Source organism: Lepidochelys kempii, chromosome 6 (assembly GCF_965140265.1).
Source record: "Lepidochelys kempii isolate rLepKem1 chromosome 6, rLepKem1.hap2, whole genome shotgun sequence".
In the NCBI taxonomy this organism is placed as follows: Eukaryota; Metazoa; Chordata; order Testudines; family Cheloniidae; genus Lepidochelys; species Lepidochelys kempii.
In genome coordinates, this window is record NC_133261.1 from 110,206,791 (window position 1) to 110,231,716 (window position 24,926).

General features: G+C 43.2%; 2 protein-coding genes across 5 annotated transcripts in view; one reads left to right on the top strand and one right to left on the bottom strand.

Annotated features, from left to right (window-relative positions):
- The window catches only part of EVL (Enah/Vasp-like), a 224,882-nt gene extending 205,144 nt beyond the window's left edge, over positions 1 to 19,738 (top strand). For 2 of the 4 annotated variants that reach the window (XM_073349638.1, XM_073349639.1), the window contains exons 8-14: positions 3,262 to 3,322; positions 6,015 to 6,078; positions 8,236 to 8,302; positions 8,411 to 8,470; positions 11,845 to 11,911; positions 12,355 to 12,412; positions 16,383 to 19,738. In XM_073349638.1, coding sequence (XP_073205739.1) covers positions 3,262 to 3,322; positions 6,015 to 6,078; positions 8,236 to 8,302; positions 8,411 to 8,470; positions 11,845 to 11,911; positions 12,355 to 12,412; positions 16,383 to 16,420 — 415 coding nt within the window. In that variant the 3' untranslated portion in view covers positions 16,421 to 19,738. The remainder of the gene's footprint in view (positions 1 to 3,261; positions 3,323 to 6,014; positions 6,079 to 8,235; positions 8,303 to 8,410; positions 8,471 to 11,844; positions 11,912 to 12,354; positions 12,413 to 16,382) is intronic. The other 2 variants (XM_073349640.1, XM_073349641.1) reach the window with 2 other exon arrangements.
- The window catches only part of DEGS2 (delta 4-desaturase, sphingolipid 2), a 29,551-nt gene continuing 24,139 nt past the window's right edge, over positions 19,515 to 24,926 (bottom strand). The window contains exon 3 of the mRNA XM_073349642.1: positions 19,515 to 20,018. Coding sequence (XP_073205743.1) covers positions 19,872 to 20,018 — 147 coding nt within the window. The 3' untranslated portion in view covers positions 19,515 to 19,871. The remainder of the gene's footprint in view (positions 20,019 to 24,926) is intronic.

Sequence of the window (24,926 nt, forward strand, 5' to 3'; positions counted from 1 at the left end):
GGAAATCAGACATCCCTGAATCTTTCTGGCTGAGAGCCCTACCCCCCAGATTAGGTGGATTTTCCTACAGCTGCCAGGTAGCATTCACACAATACACCTCTCCCATACTGCTCACACAGTCCATCAAAGAGACAAGGTGGGTGAGGTAATATCTTTTATTGACCCTGATTCTGTTGGTGAAAGAGACAAGTTTTCAAGCTTACTGAGAGCTTTTCTTTGTCTGGGAAAGGTGCTCTGTGGGTATGTCTACGCTGCAATTAAACACCCGCAGCTGGCCCATGTCACCGGACTCGGGATCACACGACTATAAAACTGCAGTGTGGATGTCTGGGCTCAGGCTGGAGTCCAGGCTCTGGGATTCTGCCTGAGCCCAAGTGTCTACACAGCAATTTTGTAGCCTATCCCCAAAGCGTGAGCCCAAGTCAGCTGACATGAGCCAGCCGTTGTTGTTTAATTGCGTTGTAGAGATACCCAGAGTGTCAGAGCTAAACAGAGTGGAATAGATTATTTAGCATAAGTAGATAACACATATTGTAAGAGACCATTCAGTGTGAAGTGGACAGTTAACACCTCTGCAGTCATAGGACAAAAAGTGGGAGTTAGTGGGTTATGGATTATTGTGATAAACCATAAATCCAGTGTCTTTATTAAATCCAAGAAGTTTTAGTGTCTAGCAAAGTGATTTTCAGGTTTCCTTTGAGGATGAGGACTGAGAGATCAGATGTGGAGTGATCACTTTGTGAAAAGTGTTCACACACAGGTAGTAAGGCGTTTTTGACTTTTATAATTTTTTCTGTGAAAGTGAATAACTCTCCTTGTCTTTCTAATATTGTGGGACCAACATGGCTACAAGAACACTGCAAACAGTCCATCAAATTGAGTTGCACTTGAACACATCTTGGGCTCGCTACTGCTGGCCACATAACAAAGCAGCTATGAAGTCTGTGCCCAAGTGAAAAGGGTGAACATTTGTAAATGGAGGTGAGGGGGTAAAGAATGAGGGAAAAGGAGGATCCCAGATGCACCTAGATTGTTAGTTCATAGTGTGTGATTTATGCTCTGAAGATGCCGTGGGCCTGAGTTTGCTTTCAGTTACGCTGGTGCAAATCAGGAGTAACTCCATTCACAACAGTAGAGTTAAACTGATATAAAAAACTGTGTGAGCAGTAGAGTGAGTGGTTTTGTTAGGATTAATTAGATGATGTTTGCACAGTACATTGAAAATGTAAAGCACAATTTAAGTGCGAGGAATTATGGTGATGAAAAAATGAAAACTTCCCTTCCCCCGACCTTGGCGCCAAGCTTTGCAGAGGATAGAAATGTGGTATGTTTTCTCTAGTACTTTTAGACATTAAGCAGAGCTTGAGAATCAAATGTGCATGCTCCCACTCCTCAGGAATCACATGATCATTGTGGCTAATGTACTAAAAAGAAAAAGAAAGTAGAAACTGAACAATACTTGTTTTCCTTTGAGCTACGTTGTGGTTTGTAAGCCTCTCTAGAGAGAGAGCAGGTGAACTCCTAAACAGCATGAACTCCCAGAGACAGTGGCTAGTTCAGCCAGAATTCCTCTTGCGCTGACTCTACTAGCCAGGGTAGGAGGAAGGGCCATGGCTTCCTCGCTTCCAGCCCCTTGGCAGTGTCCACCTATATAAGTGCTGGTCTGTCCTGAGTGCAAGAGCAGGAGACGGGCCACAGGCCTTCCAGGACCTCCTTCTCCCACTTTCCTGGCCCTCTTATATTTAGGTTGCGCCATGCCTCTCATAGGAACTAAGATAGACTGAAGTGACCTATTAGGCCACTGTCCCATCCCTCTGCCAGGACAGGATTGTTCCTATATAAATAGGCTTGGCAGAATTCAATTTTGTTTTTATTTATAAGTTCAACATATAATATCAGTGTTTGCTTTTAAGCATTGTTTTATATTTTTATTTATTTCAGTTTTTGCAATAGTGCAAAATAATGCAGCGGGGGCGGAGATCAGACGACAATTATTTAGTGACAGCAGATGTTGAGATTCAAAAAGTTTAAGCTTTATAACTGTTAAATCACAAGTTATCAACATCACATATCAAAATATACAAAGTAAATAGCCTTAAATTAATCTCTAATAACTTCCCAAGCTGCATTTTTTTCTTACTTTGCCTATCTGTCCATTTAGATTATTCTGCGTGGACATATGTTTTCAGCTGTTCATGTGTACACTGAAATTGATGTTTACCCACATTTACTGATAAAAATTAAATCCTTTCAAGCCTTCTTATAGATCACAGCTGTTTGTAACCTGTTTATCTGTTGAGCCACGTAGAGAGTGATGCTTTACCCTGTCTCAGGCTGACAAAGCAATACAGAATCTTGGTCTCAGCTCAAGTATTTTTCATTCAGCTTTCTCTAAAGCCCCTGGATGCTACAGATACCATGAACCTGAGGGCTTAGCAGTTCTACAGCCTTTGGATTGGCTTTTGGGCATTCAGAATCTCCCAGGATCCACCAGAGGCACAGGGCTATCCATGTGAAAGCCCAGGCCTGACTACTGGCTCTGGCTCCCTCCTGGCTTCCAGGCAGCCAGAGCTTTCCCTCACCTCCTGCTACCCTGAAGCCCACACTCAAAGGAGATTGTGGCACATTGGAAATGTAAACGTGTCCCCAGGCTGCACTAGCTGCTCTGTGGATGCCCTTTGAGGCTGGTGGGGCGTGTGTGTGTGTGTGGGGGGGTTAATGTGCATTTCCACCAGCCCCACATCTCCATGCCCATGTGCAGATCCTTGGGCCTACAGATTGTGCTCTCTGGGTCAGGGGTGGGGGAGGCAGAACGAGTGAGTTCTGTACATGGAGAGTCCATTCTGCATGTGGATTTAGGGGGAAAATAATCTGGTCCAGTATTAGAACATCCAACCGAGTAGTCTATGTGCCAGTGCTTTTTATTGTAGAAGCAGCCCTATACCTTGCAAGAAATTGCCTCTTAGTTGCTCAATGCCATATACATTTCCCTTACCCCTGTTCCTTTATACTGTACAACCCTGTACTTCTGAATGGAACCTTGACTCAAAATATTGATCCCCTGCCTGAAGATCCTGCTTCACAGAGGCCTAGTTTGGATTCTTAACCATTGCAGCCTCTTCTGCTAAAGAAATTCCACAGCAGTAAAGATAATCCTCAGCAAGGCACAAATCAGTCTTTTCAAATGACGATTGAAGCCTTGTGCAGGAAATGCATTTCTAAAGGGTTGACTTTGTCCTACTTTTTTACCCCTGTGCAAAGGAGGAAAGCAGCGTCACAGTCAGACAAGCCAGCTGACAAAAAGGAAGAGGAAAGCCAAAACGTAAGTGAAGCGTTCACTAGTATTGTGTGTCTGTGAAGTAAAAAGGGTCTCCCAAACTAGCTGATATGTTGCGATTGCTTGAAGGCTGGAAGCACAATACTTGCCCACTGCACACACAATAAAATGACTAGCAAATGTTCACACAAGCTAAATTCAACTGCTCCAGGGTACTTAGAAACAAGAATCCCTTCTTGTTTGTTCACAGACCAGATATTGTCTAAACCACATCAGTGGTTGCCTCTTCACACTATGCTCACAGTAGTGTTTTTAAGGTTGAAGAGGCTCCCCCTCATTTATCCCTCGGGAATATTTGTGCCACCCAAAAGGAAAAGCCCCTGGTATGGTAAATCCTATTAGTATCTCATTTCAAATCAGTTCCACATATTTTAGTTCAAGCTTGTTGCATCCCTGGGCAGCAGACGTCAGCTGAACTGACCCGTGTCATCCATTAAACATGATGGCTTTGGAAAGTAGATTACTTAACCCCTCTGTAAAGCAAAAATCAGCTCGCTGCAGATGACAGATTACATTTAAAGCAGATTTCTAATGGGGAGGGGGACAATACTTTAGCCACTGAGCTGTTCAAAAGCTGTAACATATCTTTGTAAATGCATTCTATACCATCAAGTGTCCACTTGTGTCAGTTTGGTAGATCAAACAGTATGAAATTCGGGCTCATGGTGGGGATAGTAGTTTCAGTGCATTTCTGTTTGAACCGTTCTGTCTGTGTGCTGCTGGATGTTTCAGTTGTCCTCTAAAAGATTAAGTGAGGGCTTTGGTTTTGATTGAATTTTAAAGTGAACTTGGTGCTTGTGAAAGGAGCCACATTATCAGCCAGGAGGCTGAAGTCCTTTGTTTATCCACAGAACAGTTACAGCCGAGGAGAGCTTCCCCACCAATCACCATACCTAGGGTATGTCTGCACTTCAATCAGAGGTGACTTCAGCATGTGTAGAAATACCTGAGCTAGCTTTGATCTAGGTCGCTCAAATGACAATAGCAGCAAAGCCGTGGCAGCGTGGACTAGCAGTCTGAGTACATACCCAAGCTGCTGTGGGTTCGCTGCCATTGTCATTTCAGTTAGCTAGATCAAAGCTAGCTGGTATTTCTACATATGCTGCAGTCACCTCTCTGATTGCAGTGTAGACATCCCATAGAGGCAGCATGTCTAGGAGGACAGGAGTAATGCAGTCACCACTCCCATGCAGTCCTTTGCCTTTCTGCTGAGACTTCCATCAGCGCTGTTGCTATTGGCTTATGGCCTTGTAGTGCCTTTAAGGCAGAGCCCCATGCTGTGGAGGCTCACTGCCAATGCAGGAAAGTCCGGAGGCATCATGCCTCAGGCACACTGACGCTGCAGCTTCAGAGAGCACCAGCCTCAAAGACAAAGCACCACCTGCTCCCCTCTCCTCTTTGGGGCATGGCCCCGGGGCTTCCCACAATATTTGGAGAGGCTTGCTGCAGTCACAATGCTGAGGGTGCTTGCACTCCGTGAGAATGAAAGCTTATTTTGCGTGACCCCTAGCTAGGTGAGCAGGGCTGAGGCTGCCTCTATGGCCATCCGCTCTGCTCACAGCTTTTCCCGAAGCCTGCGTTTGAACCATATCCCTAGAAATGAAAGGCACAATTACCCAGACTCTGCTCTCCCTCCGCTGTTAAATGCTACTGTCTGCTTTGCCGTCTGCTTTGCCATTAGCTCATATTCCACTCAGACCTTTAGTTTAGTCACATTGTAATGGGCCTTCCTTAGTGTGATGGTTCTGGAATTCCCCCATGGATTGTGCAACAATAACAACTTTGCAATACCTTTATTGTTGCTGTGGTACCTTCTATCAAGCCTAATGCAAAGCCAGCAGCCATTCAAACTAACTGACTGCTTTTTCATTTTAGCTGACATGTTTAGTCCTTTGTCATAGGAAGCTCTTAAATAATAATTACAGATCAAATACATTAGTCTGGATTCTGCTCTGTTGTAAAGATTCTCGATTCTGCTCTTTTACCCTTATGTAAACCCCAGTGACTTCAGCCCAATTTCTATGAAGAAATATTGAATGTCCTATTTAGGATAGCTAAATAAACTGAAACTGCTACTACCATCGTTAGTGGAGAGATTGGTCTAAATCCTGTTGTCACTTACTCCTATGCAATCCAGCTGAAATTATACGCGGGTAACAGACCAGTATCTGGTCCTGTATCTCTCCAGCAATACAGACAGTTTCTGAACTTGGGGATTAGTTAGCTCAAAGAATGGGCAACGGCAGCCAACACCTTTCAGTCATGAGCATGAGACCAGCCGTGGTTAGTAGGTAGGAATGGAATGGTAACATTTATTGCCCACAGAAGGACAAGCAATGTTACTGTTTGCCCTCTGTTCAGTGACCTGAGTTGGTAGGTTTCAGCTGAGTTCTTAGTAGAAAACAAAAAAGAAAAAGAAAACACCACCCATCCGAATGTTTCCCCTTGCTGGTCTTAGTGGAGCGACCAGAGTTTAAATGGACTTGGGAGTGACCTACCATCTCACCTTCGAGGTGGTCCCCTCACGTCAGGGTTGAGGCACATGAGCAAGAAGCTTGCACTGACGCCGCCTGTTCTGTGGATGAGCGGAGAGCACAGTCCATCATGTCCATCGGTGACTGTTCACTTGAAAAATGTGGAGTCGAAATTTAAGAAACATCTTGTTTTTCTTTTTTAGGAAGATGCTAGCACCTCACCTTCACCAGTCACACGAGGCCCTAGCCAGCAGCAGAATTCTTCAGGTATTAAATCGAATTATTAGCACTCTTCATCTTCTCCTTAATCCAGTGAAACATTTTACCATTGGAATCTGGGTTGATTATCTTAGCTCTGAGTAAGGGGGATTTACTAACAGAACATCTACAAATAGTTTTTGTTTTAAAATCTCTTTTGAGCAATGAAGGGTGAATGTGAATTTTCTTCTCAGATCAGCATAAAGATAGAACGGTGAATCTAGTTGTTTGGGCCCAGATTCTCACACACACTGAAATCAGTGAGAGTTAGGCCCCTAAATACCTTTGGGGATATGGACCTTGGTTTCTAAGGGTCAGATCTCCCGTTGGCTTGTATCTGCATACGCTTCCATTACAAGAGTTAAGGGGAGCTGTACTGATTTATACCATCTGAGGATCTGGCCCTTAATGCAATTGCTATTCACAATGGGCCTGATCCCACAAGGTGCCGTGCCAAACGAAGGACGTTTGAGAGGCTCAGCACCAAACAGAATTGGGCTCTTAACATAATGTGGTTTTCAGTGATGAAGTTGAGAACAAAAGATTAAACCAAAGATCATCTACAGGTCATACAGACGCAACCTGGTGACGATCCTGGGACTTGCAAGCCTTACCCTTCCAATAAAATGAGCACTGAGGGCTTATGTACATTTAAAACATAGCAGCGGCAGCTCCGCTGCTGTTGCACTTCAGTGACCAGGCTTCCTAAGCCGACAGAAGGACTTCTCCCGCCCACATAGTAACTCTAGCTCCCTGGGAGGCAATAGCTAGGTTGACAGGAGAATTCTCCCATTGACATAGTGCTGTCTACGGGCTGGGGAGTTAGATCGGTTTAACTGCGTTGCTCAGGGATGTGAATTTTTCACATGCACCCTGGGCAACATAGTTATAGTGATCTCATTTCCTAGTGTAGACCAGGCCTTAGTCAGTCCTTTGGGACCGTCAGATCAGCATCACTTTTGAACGCAGAAGGTATTGTTTGCTTGCTTGTTTTTGTGAAGATGAGGAAGATCAGATTGAAAGGGTGCATATGGATGAGCTGTAGGATTTTAGGGCTTTCTAAGCTGTTGAACTGAGTAATTCTCTTAAGAATCATAGTTGGGGGGGCTCATGTGTGCCTACAAATCCTTACACACACAAGTTGTATCTCATTGACTTCAGTGGGGCTATTCACTTACATATGGTCTACTTCAATCAGAAAGATTGGGCTCATAGTAAGGAACTTCAGGAAAGGTTATATACTCCTAGATATGCCAAGGCAAGAAAAATCGGGTATTTTTGGCTGAGTGTTTTGTAAAAATATACAGTGGGTTTGGCATTTTGTAACCTGGACCATATGAAATCCTCCATGGTGATTTGCATAGCTGTAATGCTGCCATCCCTTCTGAGATATCCAAACACTTTACAGTTCTGTTGTCCCATTGACATTTGAACTAAATATTATAAAATGTAAATAGCCTTTTTATTCGTGATATTAGACACATGCATGAGAATCCACTTAACTGGGTTTATCAGAGGGATTCTCCACCTTTTTCTGTTCTGTAGACCACTTTGTAAGCATGAGAGCCTCTTGTAGACCCAGCTCCCCAGAACCCTACTGCTTTATTCTCAAAATGCTTCATACTGCAGGCCACCAGGGGTGATCTGGAGTCCGGAGACCACTAGTGGCCCATGGTCCCCAGCTGGAGAGCTGCATGTCTGTCATTTTGATGAAAAAGTTGTTGCAATTAGGAGAAGAGGCCCTTTAAATGTAGAAAAGTGTAGAAAAACAAAATGAAAATATTGTAATTGAATTAAAATTATACTCATAGTATTTATTCCTTATTTCTTCTTTTACTATTTGAGTGATTTTTGTATTAAAAAAGCAAAACTCAGAATTCCATATCTTTTAGTATGAGGTTAAACATCACTTAACTGCTTGGCACTAGCTAAAGGGGATCAAGTGTCATTGCCCCTCCTCTGCATAGATTTTTACTAATACTGTCCCAATTAAAAGCAGCAGTCATTATTATTCATTATTGCTAGCCTATCTGCTCCCTTGGATACATCTCTGTAAAGCCTCCATCCCAGCTGAATGAATAAATATATAAGAAAAACAGTTTCATGTTTTTACTGGGCAAGGGAAAAAACCAGAACAAACAGTAATTCTTCATTATTACTTTACAGACCCTGGGAAGAAGCCATGGGAAAGAAGCAATTCTGTTGAAAAGCCTGTATCTTCATTACTCTCTAGGTGAGCTGCACGGGTTAGTCTCTAGAATAGTAGCACAGTCTGGACTGTAAGCATGCTATCTACATAACGTGTGCTCAATTCATGTCTTATTTCATTCCATTGCCATAGAAATCCATCAGTGAAGAGTCTTGAAGCTAAGAGCCCCATACAATCCCAACTACCTTCTAGGTACTGAAAAATGATCTGGCTTCTTAACTGTCTCAGCTTGTCCTTTGGGAAATCATGTCATCGTTGGTACAGCAACTAACATTCATTTGTCCTTGTCATGACTGTCCTCAGCCTGTTGTGATTTGCTCCTGTCTGCTGCTTTACTAACTCTGAGCCAGAGGCTGGTCTCAATTGGGCAGAGTGATTGTGAATTTGTGATATCTGATATCAAAGAAAGTTTGGCTCAGGGAGTGAGTGGTAATGCCATGAACTGCCCTAGGATTTCTGCCCCGGGGCCCTTATTCAAGTAAGCTGTGCTTAAGTATCACAGAAGTCAACGGGACTTAAGCATCTTTCCGGGTGATCCTTCCTAACAGGAGACACTTCCATTGCCCAGCGCATGAGAACACTCAAAAGCAGAATCCATCTGGGGGCCTGCACCCAAGAGAGGAGAAATTATTTTTGCATCCAGTAAGGAACATGTGCAGCAAGGAGTAAGGAAGGAAAAATGAAGCTGAGTGCAGCATAGGAGCCACCAGAGAGGGCAACCAGGAAAGAGGAGACAGGATGGGTCTGCTTTTGTAGATTGGAAAGTCAAAGGGAGGAGTCCAACAAAGCTTGTCCGTCCAAATGGCCAAATTACAGGCACAGTACATGATCACAGGTATTGAAAGGTTTAAGTGTGACATTGGGAAGCTAGAAAAAGGCTTACTTCCAGTCCTCGGCCAGTACCACAATGTGACTATCGTATAGAGCTCTGAGCGTTGTTGGGATAAGTTAGGGGTTGGAGGTGGGACATAGTGCTTTAAATTATTCATTTCAGTAACAAACGCTTTCTCTTATTTGACACTGTTATTTTGTGCTACAGTGTTGTTAACACACAGAAAAATAAGTGGGTGATGGCAGATGTCGGAGCGCACTGTGTGAAAGAACAGGGTCAAATACTGCCCCACATTTCACTGACTTCAGTGGGGTTGCACAGGTGTAACTAAAGGCAAAATTTGGCTGCCTGGGTCTATCCCAGATCCACCATACGTCAGCCATTAAAGATGTGCCAGCTTTCATTAGATTCAGATGATCATAGTATTCCCTGTCCTTGCAAATGCTGAGCTAAAGCTAGTTACCAAGTTTTCACGCAGTGACTGCTGTAAGACCACTGCTGTTTGGAGGATGTTCAGTGGGAAGTGCATTCACGTTCTGTTCTAGGCCTAGCACAAGAAACTACTCTGCTTGTTCTCTCATTCATACACTTTGTGGGTGGGATTTTCAAATGCGCTCCCTGTTGGCCCAGCTCTGCTCCAACAGCGTCAGTGGGCATTTGACCACAACCAGAGTGAGACCACCACTGAGTCCCTTCAGAAAACCCCACTCGTAATCTTGCTCATAGCTCACGTGGGCAGCATAAGGATCAGAATTCAGGAAACACAAAGGACTTGGTTGTGCAGCTCTTTGTTGGGCTGAAGGGCCGCTGGAATCAATGCAAGACTTGCCTAAGAACGAACTTGCGCCTAAAGACAATAGCAGAGCCAAGGCTGAAATGTTCTCATTAGGCATAGGCCACTTGATCTTTTTGTAAAACGCTTCATAAAGAGTCACCAATTTCAAAAAAGGGTTCATAACCTCTACTGGCTATTTTAACAAAGCAAGCCTCTCTTGAGGTCAGCCCTTTCAATAATGTCCACTGCGGTGCCCTTGGCGATAGAAAAGAGACAGGACTCAGATGTAGTTACACAAACCTGAAGTCTTTGGGATGCTGGGCCAAGAAACACAGCTTGTGCTGTACAGCCTTACCGCTCAGCCCGCCTAAGGCACGACTCAGCAATGGGATGGATTGCTGACTACAGTCACTAATACAGTTAGTTTAAGCAAGCATCACTTTTTTGGGTTTACCATGATTTTAGCAGCTGACTGAGTCCTGAGCAGTCAAGACAGTGTTTATTTTTTAGGAAATGCAGGTGTGGAGGAGAGACTTAATTTTCAAATGTTTGAGTCAGCCATTGATCCTGCAAACCTCCATCACTGCTACACTAACTACACAGTGGTGCTGTAGCCATGTTGGTCCCAGGCTGTTAGAGTGAGAAGGTGGGTGAGATAATATCTTTTATTGCACCAACTTCTGTTGGTGAGAGAGACAAGCTTTGGAGCGTCACAGAGCTCTTCTTCAGGTCTGGGCACTGAGAACGTTTCTCAGACCTGAGGAACAGCTCTGTGTAGCTCAAAAGCCTGTCTCTTTCACCAGCAGAGGTTGGTCTAATAAAAAATATTACCTCACCCGCCTTGTCACGGTAAATAATTAACAGCCATGAAGACTCTACTTTAAAGTAGCCATAGAACTGTCTAGAACTTAATATTATTGATCAGAACTCTTTGGATAAAGTGTTACATATTAATTCACTCCTCAGCCTCTCCGCTGCATTTTAAGATTAGAAAACAAGCTCTCTTGCTGGATGGTAGTGATCAGCTGCAGTCTGCTGTCCCAGTATAGTGCTGCTTGCTTCACAAGATAGGCTGGCTGCAAAATACTCCTGAATGGCACAAGAGGGAGTAATGGAACTTTTAAAAAAGTTAACCTACTCAAGAGCTGTGTGTTGGGATTTCATCTAGGTTAGGGGTTCTCAACCTTTTTCTTTCTCATCCCCAGCCCCCCCTCCGCCCCCACGCTATAAAAACTCCAGGGCCAAATGGCAGGAGGGGGTTGGGGCTCTGGACTTCAGCCACTGGCTGGGGGATGGGGAGGCTGGGGCTTCAGCTGCAGGGTGGGGGGACTCCAGGCTTGGGGCTTCCGCTCTGTGCGGGCATCGGGGCTCAGGGCTTTTGACTGAGGGGGAGCGCTGGGGTTCTCGCGGCTTCAGCCCCGTTGCTTCGCTTCCAGGTTCAGCCCCATGATGGGTACTGGGGCTTGGGGCTTTAGCCCTGAGGGAAGCGCCAGGGCTCCGGGGTACCGATGGCTCCACTGCCGGTGACTCCGCTCCTGGCTTCAGCCCCGAAGGGGACACCGAGGCTCAGGGCTTCAGCCCCGCAGCTCCATTCCTGGCTTCTGCCCTGAGGGGGCACTGGGCTTCAGCCCAACCGGGGCTCGGGACACCCAGCTTCACCCCCATGGCTTCACTCCTGGTTTCAGACCCCCAGGGGGCACTGAGGCTTGGGGATTCCTGTGGTTCTGCTCCCAGTTTCAGCCCCACACTTCAGCTGTGGAGCCCCACAGCTCCCTGAAACCAGCTCAAGGCCCCCCCAGGGGGCTGCGGACCCCTGGTTGAGAACTTCTGAGCTAGGTGTTTTGCAGCCAGTGACTATTAACATGCTTCAATCATAATGACAGTAGCAAACACCACATGGCTTAGTAAACATTGCAGAGAATTGATTTGCTCCTTTATCCTTTGTTTCCATTTCTCAAGGATGAAGCCCGTGAGCAGCAGCAATGATGTGGCTATGGATGCCTTAGATTTTGATCGAATGAAACAAGTGAGTGAGTGGGTTTTTTGAGCGTAGGGAATTTGATATGGGTAGCTGTCTTTCCCCTTTATATTTGTCATACATGAAGGGCAACTGGTCAGGCTAAATGAAGATAGAAACATCACTTTTTGCCTTTCTGTTTGCCCAAACTTACAAAGCTCCTATTGTATTATGGAGGAGATCAGAGTAGATCATAGTGGTTCCTTGAAGCTCAGAGGGAAACATCAAAATGTTTGTGCAGCAATGCCATCCCCTCTTCCCTGGTACATCAACAGGTACAGAACTCAACCCCTTTGGTAGTGAGAACGCAGGTCCAGAACACAGAACCACTGGACCTAAAGGAGAAAAGTTATTTAGCTGATAGCAGTAGTGGGTTTTTATCATCTATATGGACCGGCCCATAATGGAGGCCATGGAATTCTGAACGTACATCTTTTGTTTTGTCTCATCAGGAAATATTGGAGGAAGTTGTAAGAGAGTTACACAAAGTGAAAGAAGAGATCATTGATGGTAAGAAATATCAAAATACATTATTTTTCTAAGTTTGATCCTGAGAGATTTCACTCAGATTCAACACATAAGAAAATAAAAGCTGCAGAGAGTTCCTCAGAAAGTAGTTTTACAACTACTTTCCAAGAAGCTCTTTGTTAAATATGTATTAGTTATATGTAAATATGAAATAGCTGTGACAAGTATGGATGTGACTATTGCTCAGAAGCTGGAGTGGAACCACAAGAGACAGAAGTATCTACCCAGAAGTATCCACTGAATTTTGATCACTCAGTTGCATTTTTACATGCCTTGTTTGTCTGTGCTCTGTTCTGAAGCTTGAACATAAGGCATTCAGTCTGAATCTTTTCAGCAGTTTTGCGTTGCCTTTTGGGGATGGCTTAGCTTTTTCCCGACATCCTGATTTCATAGTCAACTGTGTATATATATCAAAGCTTCATGTAAGGGATTTTTACGAGCAATACAAAGACTGCACTCTTCCATGCATATCTAACTGAGATGCTCAGCACTGGTTTAAATGCAGACCAGAAAGAAGGAAGTTCTGCCATCCTTGGTCTTTCAGTTACTCTGCTATGCTATGAATTCTCACCTGTGCTAAATAAAATAGGGTTTTAAATCCTCACATAGAACAAAACTGAGTTTGTCCACATTTGTGTGGCTTTGTTCATTCAGCAAGTTTTGCGCTACCTTAAACAAACTAACTAGATTCCGATACTGACTGCTGTTCTAGGTGATAGGTGTTTTCTCAGCTAGTACTGTTCCAAGACCAAAGGATATTGTTTACACAGCAATAAAAACACTCCATTACAGAATTGCTGGGGTCATTGAACTTGTTGCTAAGGCAACTGAAAAGAAGCAAGAAGAAATCTTGTTTTAGTATTTACAACTCCATCCCCTAATTTGCTGTATGAGAATTATTAATTATTGGTAGTACCATATCAGAGCATTGATGTGTCAGGGTGATGGTTCTGAGAAATCCCCACAATGCATCTAGCAAAGTGTGTAATAGCATAACACGGGGGCCAAAATCCCCTTCCCAACAGCTGCAGTGATCATAAACTAAATCTCAGAAGATTTGTTTCTCATAAGCTTGTTTTTTAACCATATTCTAGCAAAATACAGTTTTCTAGAATTATTTTGAAACTACATAAAAAGAATACTAATTTCTATAGACTGCGACTGTCAATAGGAAGTTGTAAGGCTTTTCCATGCACATCAGACACTAGCATAGAATGACAGGTTTCAGAGTAACAGCCGTGTTAGTCTGTATTCGCAAAAAGAAAAGGAGTACTTGTGGCACCTTAGAGACTAACAAATTTATTTGAGCATAAGCTTTCGTGAGCTACAGCTCACTTCATCGGATGCATACTGTGGAAAATACAGAAGATGTTTGTTTTTATACACACAAATCATGAAAAAATGGGTGTTTATCACTACAAAAGGTTTTCTCTCCCCCCACCCCACTCTCCTGCTGGTAATAGCTTATGTAAAGTGATCACTCTCCTTACAATGTGTATGATAATCAAGGTGGGCCATTTCCAGCACAAATCCAGGGTTTAACAAGAACGTCTGAGGAAGGGGAGGGTTAGGAAAACAAGGGGAAATAGGTTACCTTGCATAATGACTTAGCCACTCCTAGTCTCTATTCAAGCCTAAGTTAATTGTATCCAATTTGCAAATGAATTCCAATTCAGCCGTCTCTCGCTGGAGTCTGATTTTGAAGTTTTTGTGTTGCAACTTTCATGTCTGTAATCGCGTGACCAGAGAGATTGAAGTGTTCTCCAACTGGTTTATGAATGTTATAATTCTTGACATCTGATTTGTGTCCATTTATTCTTTTACGTAGAGACTGTCCAGTTTGACCAATGTACATGGCAGAGGGGCATTGCTGGCACATGATGGCATATATCACATTGGTAGATGCGCAGGTGAACGAGCCTCTGATAGTGTGGCTGATGTTATTAGGCCCTGTGATGGTGTCCCCTGAATAGATATGTGGGCACAGTTGGCAACGGGCTTTGTTGCAAGGATAGGTTCCTGGGTTAGTGGTTCTGTTGTGTGGTATGTGGTTGCTGGTGAGTATTCGCTTCAGGTTGGGGGGCTGTCTGTAGGCAAGGACTGGCCTGTCTCCCAAGATTTGTGAGAGTGTTGGGTCATCCTTCAGGATAGGATGTAGATCCTTAATAATGCGTTGGAGGGGTTTTAGTTGGGGGCTAAAGGTGACGGCTAGTGGCGTTCTGTTATCTTCTTTGTTAGGCCTGTCCTGTAGTAGGTGACTTCTGGGAACTCTTCTGGCTCTATCAATCTGTTTCTTCACTTCCACAGGTGGGTATTGTAGTTGTAAGAATGCTTGATAGCGATCTTGTAGGTGTTTGTCTCTGTCTGAGGGATTGGAGCAAATGCAGTTGTATTGCAGAGCTTGGCTGTAGACAATGGATCGTGTGGTGTGGTCAGGGAGAAAGCTGGAGGCATGTAGGTAGGAATAGCGGTCAGTAGGTTTCCGGTATAGGGTGGTGTTTATGTGACCATTGTTTATTAGCACTGTAGTGTCCAGGAAGTGGATCTCTTGTGTGAACTGGACCAGGCTGAGGTTGATGGTGGGATGGAAATTGTTGAAATCATGGTGGAATTCCTCAAGGGCTTCTTTTCCATGGGTCCAGATGATGAAGATGTCATCAATATAGCGCAAGTAGAGTTAGGGGTGTTGGGGGACAAGAGCTGAGGAAGCGTTGTTCTAAATCAGCCATAAAAATGTTGGCATACTGTGGGGCCATGCGGATACCCATAGCAGTGCCGCTGATTTGAAGGTATACATTGTCCCCAAATGTGAAATAGTTATGGGTAAGGACAAAGTCACAAAGTTCAGCCACCAGGTTAGCCGTGACATTATCGGGGATAGTGTTCTTGATGGCTTGTAGTCCATCTTTGTGTGGAATGTTGGTGTACAGGCCTTCTACATCCATAGTGGCCAGGATGGTGTTATCAGGAAGATCACCGATGGATTGTAGTTTCCTCAGGAAGTCAGTGGGTTTGGGGCGGGGGGGAGAAAACCTGGATTTGTGCTGGAAATGGCCCACCTTGATTATCATACACATTGTAAGGAGAGGATCACTTTACATAAGCTATTACCAGCAGGAGAGCGGGGTGGAGGGAGAGAAAACCTTTTGTAGTGATAAACACCCATTTTTTCATGATTTGTGTGTATAAAAACAAACATCTTCTATATTTTCCATAGTATGCATCCGATGAAGTGAGCTGCAGCTCACAAAAGCTTATGCTCAAATAAATTGGTTAGTCTCTAAGGTAGCATAGAATGAACTGTGTGGTCCATTTGTTAGATAGAGGAAAGAGAGTCAGAATTCTTTGGCTCTGATCCCACCTGGCTGTATGACCTACACTATAATACTTGACCTGTACATATGTACACATAAGGGTAGTGTGAGGCTTAACTTATAAAGCACTAAACAGTATTATAGAAATGTGACCCTTATTTTTGTGTGTGTATTAATACAATGTATTGTTAAAAGGCATTAAAAAATTTGATACTATTTGACTAAGATTTGCCGTTTCGGGCAACATAAATGGTGGTGTAAGGCATCCTAATTGTGCTGCCATTGAAATCAGTGGGAGTTTTGTCTTTGATTTAAATGGGAGCAGGAGCAGACACAAGGAGTGCAATTTGGGTGGCACGGGGGCAAATTTTAACATGAGAAACAACCATTAGGCGTGTGTAAGAAGGTACAAAATAGAACAGCCCTTTCAACCCTCCAGCCTTCCACACACACTTTTTTACTGCTTCCTCTTGTTTTTCCCCAGCTGCAATCCCACCCTTCTGCCCCCTTTGCTATGCAAGTTACTCGCATCCTCTTACCAGTGTATAACTTACACTCCTTCTGCCATTGGCTCTGAGTATTTACCACCTGTCACTGGGAGTAGTTGTCTGAATTAACCTTTTGGTTTGGTTTTCCAGCCATAAGGCAGGAGTTGAGTAGAATCAGTACAACATAATGACTGCACAGCATCTGCGAGGTACTAAGGATGCTAGGAAGATTGGATCATTTCTAAGTGTACCAAGGTCATGCAAGATGGTGAAAGAGGACACCTGCACTGTCTTTGTTCTTAAACCCTTTTTATTAGCAGACTGAGCACACTTTGAAGCTTGCTGCTGCCTTGGATTTGCTTCATTTTAAAAGTCTTAATCTAAAGAAAATATTAAATTTTAAATTTCTGGATTTTTTAGATTTCATCTGACACAGCACATCAGATTTGTCAGCCCTTTTTTGTATTTTGAATTTGCTTATTTAAATGTATTATGTTTCTTTTTAGTAGTAGGTAAGAAAACATGTGAACCATTTGCTTTTAATAGATGACTTCAAAGTCATTTTACTGGTAGTCTGCAATGTAAATGAAGACCCTTTGCCAACAGAAATGTATTGTGGCATCACCAGAAGAAACAGAGACATGTTAGTTGTCAGCTGACAAGGTCTTTGACTCAGTTATCACAATATTAAAACGGTACGTCAGTGCACCACAGTATCTGTGTTCATATTGGTAATAAACTGTTTATTGTCCATATGGCCCTGCTTTTGGTTTTGTTCATTAGTTGCTCTAGCTTTGCACTTTAATTTCACTGTGTTGCTGTGGTGTGTTTTCTTGCTGGTTTTGGAGGCTCTGGTGAGAACACAAGAGCAAGGCTGCCTGCATGTTGTGAAATCTCACGTAACGTTCATTTTTAATAAAACAAGCAGGAGAGGCCCATCCATGTAGCATTAACCAGCATTTCAGAATCTGTCCAAGCAGGCAACTCATTACCTGCTCCCCTTTCCCTGACCACTCCTAGCAGTGCAAAGCCAGCGGTGCAGCAGCAGCTCCAGGAGGGGAACAGCTGGCTGCTAGCCCCATCTTCCTGCAGCAGTTGAGGCACAGAGTCTTACCTCTGCCCTCCGTCCATGTTGACCAGGGCCAGACTGCAAACAGGCTACTAGAATCTGGAAATACCACATCTCTGAGTCTGTCACAGCCCTGCAAACTCATATCATCATCAGTAACATTTACTGACCAGTACTTGGTCCCAGTGTCCCACTGCTCCACTCAGATCACCACTAACCCCTCCCCTCTCTCACTCATTCACTTCCTGTCTCCCTCCTCCTCCTCCTCCCCCACAAAAACCCCAACCCCATTCCCTGACTTTTAATTTGTAAAGGGTTTTTTGTTTTGTTTTTAAGAAGGCTGCAGCCTACTCAGAGTAAGGGTGGGTGACAGTTAGTAAAGCTGCAACAGCATGGTTGCAGTTATTGATGATCTAAAAATTTCCCATGGTTGCTCACATGACCCTACTCCAGGCAAAGCCTAGAGGCTGCCTTTAGACAACAATCCAATTGAGATTGGGCATTTCAACCTCTGCATTGTCACACCGCAGTCCTGGAGGCAACCTTGGTACCTGGTACTTGACCTTTATTTTCTGTAGTCCAGCACTGCCTGCCCACTCAGCTCTTACTACTTGTGCAATAAGTATGGGCCATTCTTTCAGCCAAGTATAGGCTTGAGAATTTCTCCTAACTTAGGTCTGTTTAAGATTTACAAGAGCAGAATCCTTGTTCTGTCCTCCTGCCCTGGATCATTTTTTGATGCATGAGAGAAATCAAACAGTTTGAGCTCACTTATTATTAAAACTGTCATTTCCCACCTACAATTGCGACTGAAGCAGTAGCTCCTGCAGTCAGCTTTTTAAAAGCCCAGATCGCTTGAACTGTGCAAACTTCTTATTTCATGAGTGAAGTCTAATCAGCTGAAGAGCATGTAGTATTTTATTGAGGCTTTTGGACTCTCTTTGAGCAGTGCTAAATTAATAGCAAAACAGAAAAAGCAGCATAGAGGCAAGTAATGAGGTAGCAGCTGATACAACAGAGGAAGGATGGTTTGCTCAAGAGTAATCAAAGACGGCCAAGAAATTAGGAGAGGGTCAGGGTGCCTTGTAATGTTAGAAGTTTACTTAAGAGAGATCCAGTTTATCAATCTGCCACAAGTCTCTCAGGCAGGGTTAAGAAATCTGCCATGCTAGTTTATACCATAAACTGAAAGCAGCAAGACCAAGTGAAGCAGGATGGAGGGAGCATTATGTTTAGAAATAGCAGAAGTTTAGACATTTATGTACAGTTTGTTTTTCTGTACAAACAAAATGATTCAGCGACACTTTAAAGTAAGATAACATTGTAGAAGAGAGTTTAGTCTTAAGCTAGTCTGTTAACAGTTCAGCACATACTGCAGTTGTCCTGTAAGATGTTAATTCAAGGTATTAGAAACCCTGTTTCTCAGTTTGTACCTCCAAAAGAATAGAAGCTTATGGCTTTTCCCTGAATACATTAGCCCCAGAAAGGCTATAGCTGATCTCCTCTTGGACTATGGTTCTGTGCTCAATCATAATGGCACCATTCTTATTCAACAGATGCATATGTACTATATGTATTGAATCATGCTTGCAACCATCACAGGAAGGAGGTTAGCCCTGCAGAGCTAATTACAGAGAAAGTTGAATGAGCAGGGTTTTATTCTGACTCACATGTTCAACAGCATCAGGCCTGATGTCTCAAGGGGAGTGTGCTTGGCAAACTGAAAAGCAATCTCTCCACTACATTGATTAAGTTGATCTGACACAGATGAGAATAGGAAATGAAGTTCCAGCTTCATTTGTACAGTCACTGTCCAGATAACTTCACTAGATGTGACAGACCATACCATTGTGTTGCTCATGGCAATAAGATTCCAGCTTTTTTTCCCATCTACTCCATTCTGGGTCTGTCCCTGCCTTCCCAATCCCAGATGATGTGGCAGCAATATTGCAGCAGCTGTTGACCCAGCTGTAATCTGCTCAGAAACCAAGATGTAGCTCAGAGATGACTGTACTTGAAGTAGCGTGTATAATACAGCCCTAGCCCTCATCCATCCAAAGAAGCAAGAGGTTGAGTTTGCTCTTGAATCCAGGCTGCCTCCTGCTTGCATTGACCTATTCAGGCAAGCCAACCACCTGTTTGAAGTATGTTTCTTCATTCCTCCCAAGCTTAGAAGCATTCTGTACCCCAGGACAGGTCTAAATTGAATCTCACCCACCACACATGCATGATCCTGATGAAAAGGGGGAAAAAATGTTTAATATGGATTTAAAATGTAAAAGTTTCACCAAGGTACAAAGGATGGTGAATCTATGTAGCCTCTGCTATAAACATACATGTGTGATATCCTGCCAAAGAGCAATGTTACATAAGCAAAAATCCTTTTAATAAAAGTTACAGTATTCTAAAAGACAGTGCCTGTCGTTTGCTTCAATATTTTATCACCTTTAGTACTACAGAAAAGGTAAGTGCATAGAAATATTACTTCAGATCATTTTTAGCTCTGAAAACTCAAGTTCACAAATTTTGGATTTTTTTTAAACATTATTAATGAAGACACTAAAGCAAATCTATTGGTTTTCTGTTGCTAGTTTGCATATTCTCTTAATCCGTGAGTAAGGACCAATGGTGTCATCAAAAACAAAATCCCAAAGAACTCGAACCCAAGATTGGTGCTGAGGAAGGTTGTCATAATATTCTGCTGCTATCTTCTTCACCTGAAAAGAACAAGAGACCCATTTAACCAGCATTGCATTGTCAGGGGTTCTTCTGTATCTAGTTTAGATTGTGTCTTGCCCACTGTAACTTTAAGAGCCACACCATTAAGTCTTTCAGTGAAAAAGCATCCCATGTCACAATCTGCTGAATGACTATGAATGACGTAGCATTTTTGACAACTATTTCTACTGGAAAGAAATGTTGAACTAGAATTCCATATTTTCCTCTGAGTATTTTTGCGCACAGTGTTTAGTAGTCCACTTTATATGACTGAAATACTCCAGCAACAGCCTTGCTTGCACTAGAAATAAAAAAAAATATTACAGAAACCAAAGTCTGTTTAGCTGTAGCATCTAAATTCTGCACCACTTCAAGTTTCCCTATTTAATAGTTGCTGTTAATTTAGTCTCAAACTAATCTGGCATCCCGTTAAATTTTCCAGTAGACACGGGCCTGATAAAGAATTCAGGGATGTTCTGGTTCTAGAACTTTGGTTAAAAAAAAAAAAAAAAAAAAACTCTGATCTGTATCCAGGGCCAGTTGGAAACTTCAATCTCCAATGGACAGAACCAACTGTTTGGTCCAAACATGCCCCCAGAATTTGAAAATATATATATATATATATATGGCTTTGAATCTAATCTTTGTATTTTGGTTACACGGGACTAGAATTCAGCAGCCAGAACTAAGTCTTTTATGAGAAGGGAAGGGAGACATGGATTAGTCTGATTCATCATGAGAACAAGGCCTTGTTTTGAGCTATCAGGACTCCATCACAGCATAATTCATGTATTTTGTGCCACCCACTTCTGAACATGATTAAGGGTTCAAGAACAAGTGGCAAGTCCGTGAAAGATCAAACCAGTTCAGAAGACACAGTGAGTGCTGCTTGGCCACAGTTCTGTTTCTCCCTGTGCACCATTACTAACTGGTATTGTAGCTGCACACCTGATCTCAGAGTGACAGAAATTCACCTTGCCTGCTCTCAGAAGTGCTCTCTCTATTGCTGTAGGTAGGTGCAGGCTGCCCTTCCCATATAGCGGAGTTTCCATTTGGGGGGCTGTAAACCTTAAGTGACTATATCTGAACAAGTTTTTTTAAAATCATTTTAAAGATTTTTAGTGGGAGAAGACAACAGCTGAAGTGTAGCTGGGGCAGGGAGTTGGTTTTGCAGGGGGGAGGGACAGCCGGAAAAGGAAGAGATGTCAAGAACTCATGGAATTGGGACGCTATAGCAACTTGAGCACGAGCCATACAGTGGTGATACAGTTGCTATTACCAACAAACAGCTCAGCCCTCTGTTTCTGCACGTACTTGAGTGTAGCAGCAGGAGACTCAGTGGAGCTGCTCTGCGTTTGCACAAACTGGCCAAGATTATTCTTATCTAGGCAGATTTTTATTTTTTTAAATTGAACTCAGCCCTTTAGACAAACAAGGGCCATAGTGCCCCAGGCAGAGTAGTGGAGCTGAAAGCAGATTTCCTTCCAAAACATTACCCAGTATTTAAAAGCCAGCGAGGTTAAATGCAATAAAAATTCCCCCATCCCTTCCCCCATTTAAACTTGGGCTTTTATGAGCCATTCTTCCCATAGAGCTATTTATATGCAAGTTTTTGACCTTCAGTGAAAGAAACTCAGATAAAGTTAAAGTGTAAACCAGTGTTAGTCACACTGTAAATTCATTTACCTGCTTTTATACTTCTCCTTTAGCATGAATTGTGTAATACAGTCCCAACACCCAAGAAAAGAGGAAGTTACTATGTTAATAAGGACTTGGATGAACAGTGCTATATAAATGCAAGGGCTGAAAGCAATCCACAAGCCTTACGAACAATACACACACCTCCCATGAGATAGGGTATTGTTTCAGGACACCAGGGTTAAGACCCAGTTCTGGTTATCACATTCTGACATCTCATAAAAATGCCACTGTTTCCATTAGAAAATATTCTTCACAACCTATTTTAAAGCTATTGTGAAGGGCTGATATGCAGTATTATAACAGTTCCTTCATTTCACCCTAGAGATGGTGACCATGCCAATGTTCCCTCTAATTTTTAACAGGCCATGTGCACAAAAAAATTCTGTACGCACAGTGTTTCATGGTGTGCGTGTGGTTTAGGATCTGTGTGTGTGCACACACAGCTTAGAGGGAACAGTGACCATGACCCATATGTGGTATTCATGTATCAGTTCAGGAAAGGGTGATTGAATGGGTAAGGTACTGGCCTAGGACTCTTGAGAGCTGTAGTTACACCCTGGTTCTGCAACGAACTCCCTGTATGACCTTAATCTCAAATCATACTCCCTCTGTGAATCAATTCCTGTCCCCCATTCTGTAAATTGGGATAATCCTTCATTTGCCCCTGTCTTGTCCATTTAAATTGTAAGCTCCTTGGGACAAGCCTTATCATTATGTGGTGTCTACTAAATCGGGCCCAGAGCCCAAGCCTCTAGGTGCTACTGCAATACCAATTAATAGTTACATTGGCAAAGCACACTGGGATCTTCTGGGAAGTGTAAAATCCTTTAAGACTATTAGATTATCTCCCTCTCCACTGAAATATAGCCACCACCGGCATGGAAAAGCAACTGCATATGATGGTTAGTGAAACTAGAGAGAGAATTTTAGGTAAACTGATTTGGCCAGGATACCAAGGGAACATCCTTACTCTTGCAATACTATCATGGGCTTCTTTTTAAATGGCCCTGGATAATCAGGAGCTTGGTTTTATGTCCCATCTGAGTCTACATCTCTAACAGCATATTTCTCTTCACCACTCCTCCTTCACCCTAATGCTAAGGCAGTGGTTCCAAAAAGACCAAGTGCTATCTATTAAGCATCACCACCACTTCCTGAAGCACTGGGATTTTCCACTGGCTGCCATGTGGGTATGGGCACAGGCTGTTTAATTTTCATCAGGCATCAAGCTCCTCATTGTATTGTTCTCTGATCCCATGGTTAAGCATCCTGCTATGTTGACAAACTCCTGCCCATGTTTTGAAGGGAGCTGAACACAGCTGGCTTTGTTCAACAATCAGTTTAAATAGCAACTCTCAGGCTGTCTATGCTACACAAGTTGAGTGTGCCCAGAATTGTATCATCCCTTAATATGCTCCTAACATCTCATGTAAGAGGGCCCTACAGTTTATAAGCACACCAAATATGGGTTCAGTAAAATATGCTTCCAGCAAAGTTAGAGCCCAGTTTAGTGCTAACTGGATTTAGGCTGGAACAGTTTAATGTGAATAGCACTAATGAGTCAGAAAGTTTTCCCAATGTTGTCCCACTCTGCATGGGGAAGGAGGCTTTATATCTCCCAGAGACCCACTGTTTCTGAGAGCAGAGCCAGGCTCTGCAGGATTGGTACCTAGGGGACATACTAAAATGATTTAGAGCAGCCCCACTGTGGCTGTAGGGCAAAATGGCACCATGAGTTGGCTGGTCTACTGTGGACCCAGCTTGTGCATAAAGCAGTTCCATCCCACCAGTTCAGTTAGGAAGGGCAGTCCTATAACCGACCCCGGGGCACGAGTAGCAGCATCAGTACGCCTCTGGGACTGGTACCAATAGAGAGAGAGAGAGAGAACGAAGCATCGAGCTTTAGAAACCTTACCTTAAAATATATCTGTTTGAACAGTAGTATTAGATTTAAGGAATTATCTACAAAGCCAATATTTCTTATTGGAGGATTAAAGTTCATGATATCTAGACACTCAACTTCCCTGCTTTTTATCCAGCACTTACAGACTGCAGATGTACCGTACTCCATGTCCTAAACATTGATTAGCTGGTGTCTGGAAAACACCAGCATTCTGAGGGTTAAGTCTGATGGCCTATTTCCTGTATTGTGACCTACTGGAAAGTGCACTGAAATAAAAGCACCGAAGTTTTGTGCAGTTCTGCTTTGTAATGTTTGTTGACGAACTACCCCATAAAGAAATCCAACATGAAAACAGTGAGCATGTTTAGTTGTCTATGCTAACAGCATCACAAAACATGAACCATGTACATTGATTTAGACATAAGGAAGCGTATTTTAATGCAAGTTTTATTTTAAAACCATAACAAACACTGACAGATCAGCAAACTGAAGTTAAAGTGCTATTAAATGTACTCTGGCCTGATAATGCAGATAAGGACAGGTACCCTATAATAGTTATCTTTCCAGTCACTTAACATCTGCTATAGTATTACTCGAGGGCAGTAGTCCACAGTATTAATTTCATTTGATTGCATTCCCATTATCTCAAAGAAAATGGAGGCATTGTGATTAAAGTATAGGACTGGGAGTCAACACCTGACTCCTATTCCTGGCTGTACCACTAGCTTCCTGCATTATCTTGGGCAAGTTACTTTACATCTCTGCCTCAGGACCCCCCCCAAATCTGTAAAATGGGTATACCAATACTCCCTTTCCTCAGAGGGCTGGTGTGAGGCTTAACTGGTTGGTGTTTGTAGAGAGTTTTGCTACCTTCAAGTGGAAGGCACTACAGCAGCCTGAAGCATCGCCCTAATGTCTACAAGAGGCTGGATAACTAGTTGGCAGGTGGTATGGTGAGGCCAGTGCTCATGCTCCGAAGCTGTACTGTGTTGTTTGCTTGTGCTCCCCCTTTAACCAACGGATGTCTCTTCTCTTAAAGTTCTTGCAAGCACTGAGACAGGGACGTTGTTGTCCTTCTCCTCCTCCTCCTCGTCTTTCCTTAGACGTTCAGCACTACTAAAGCACTTACTTTGGAAAGTGATGAATACAGCTGTACTAAAGCACTGGAATTGCAGTGGCGTCTAAGAGCTCCAGTTATAGCCCTGTACCCTATGGTGCGTGGGTGCTGTAGAAAGCAAACAGTGATAAAAGTAGATCATAAGCTAGCTGTGAGCAACTGGATAGTTCTAAGGTATGCGTAAAA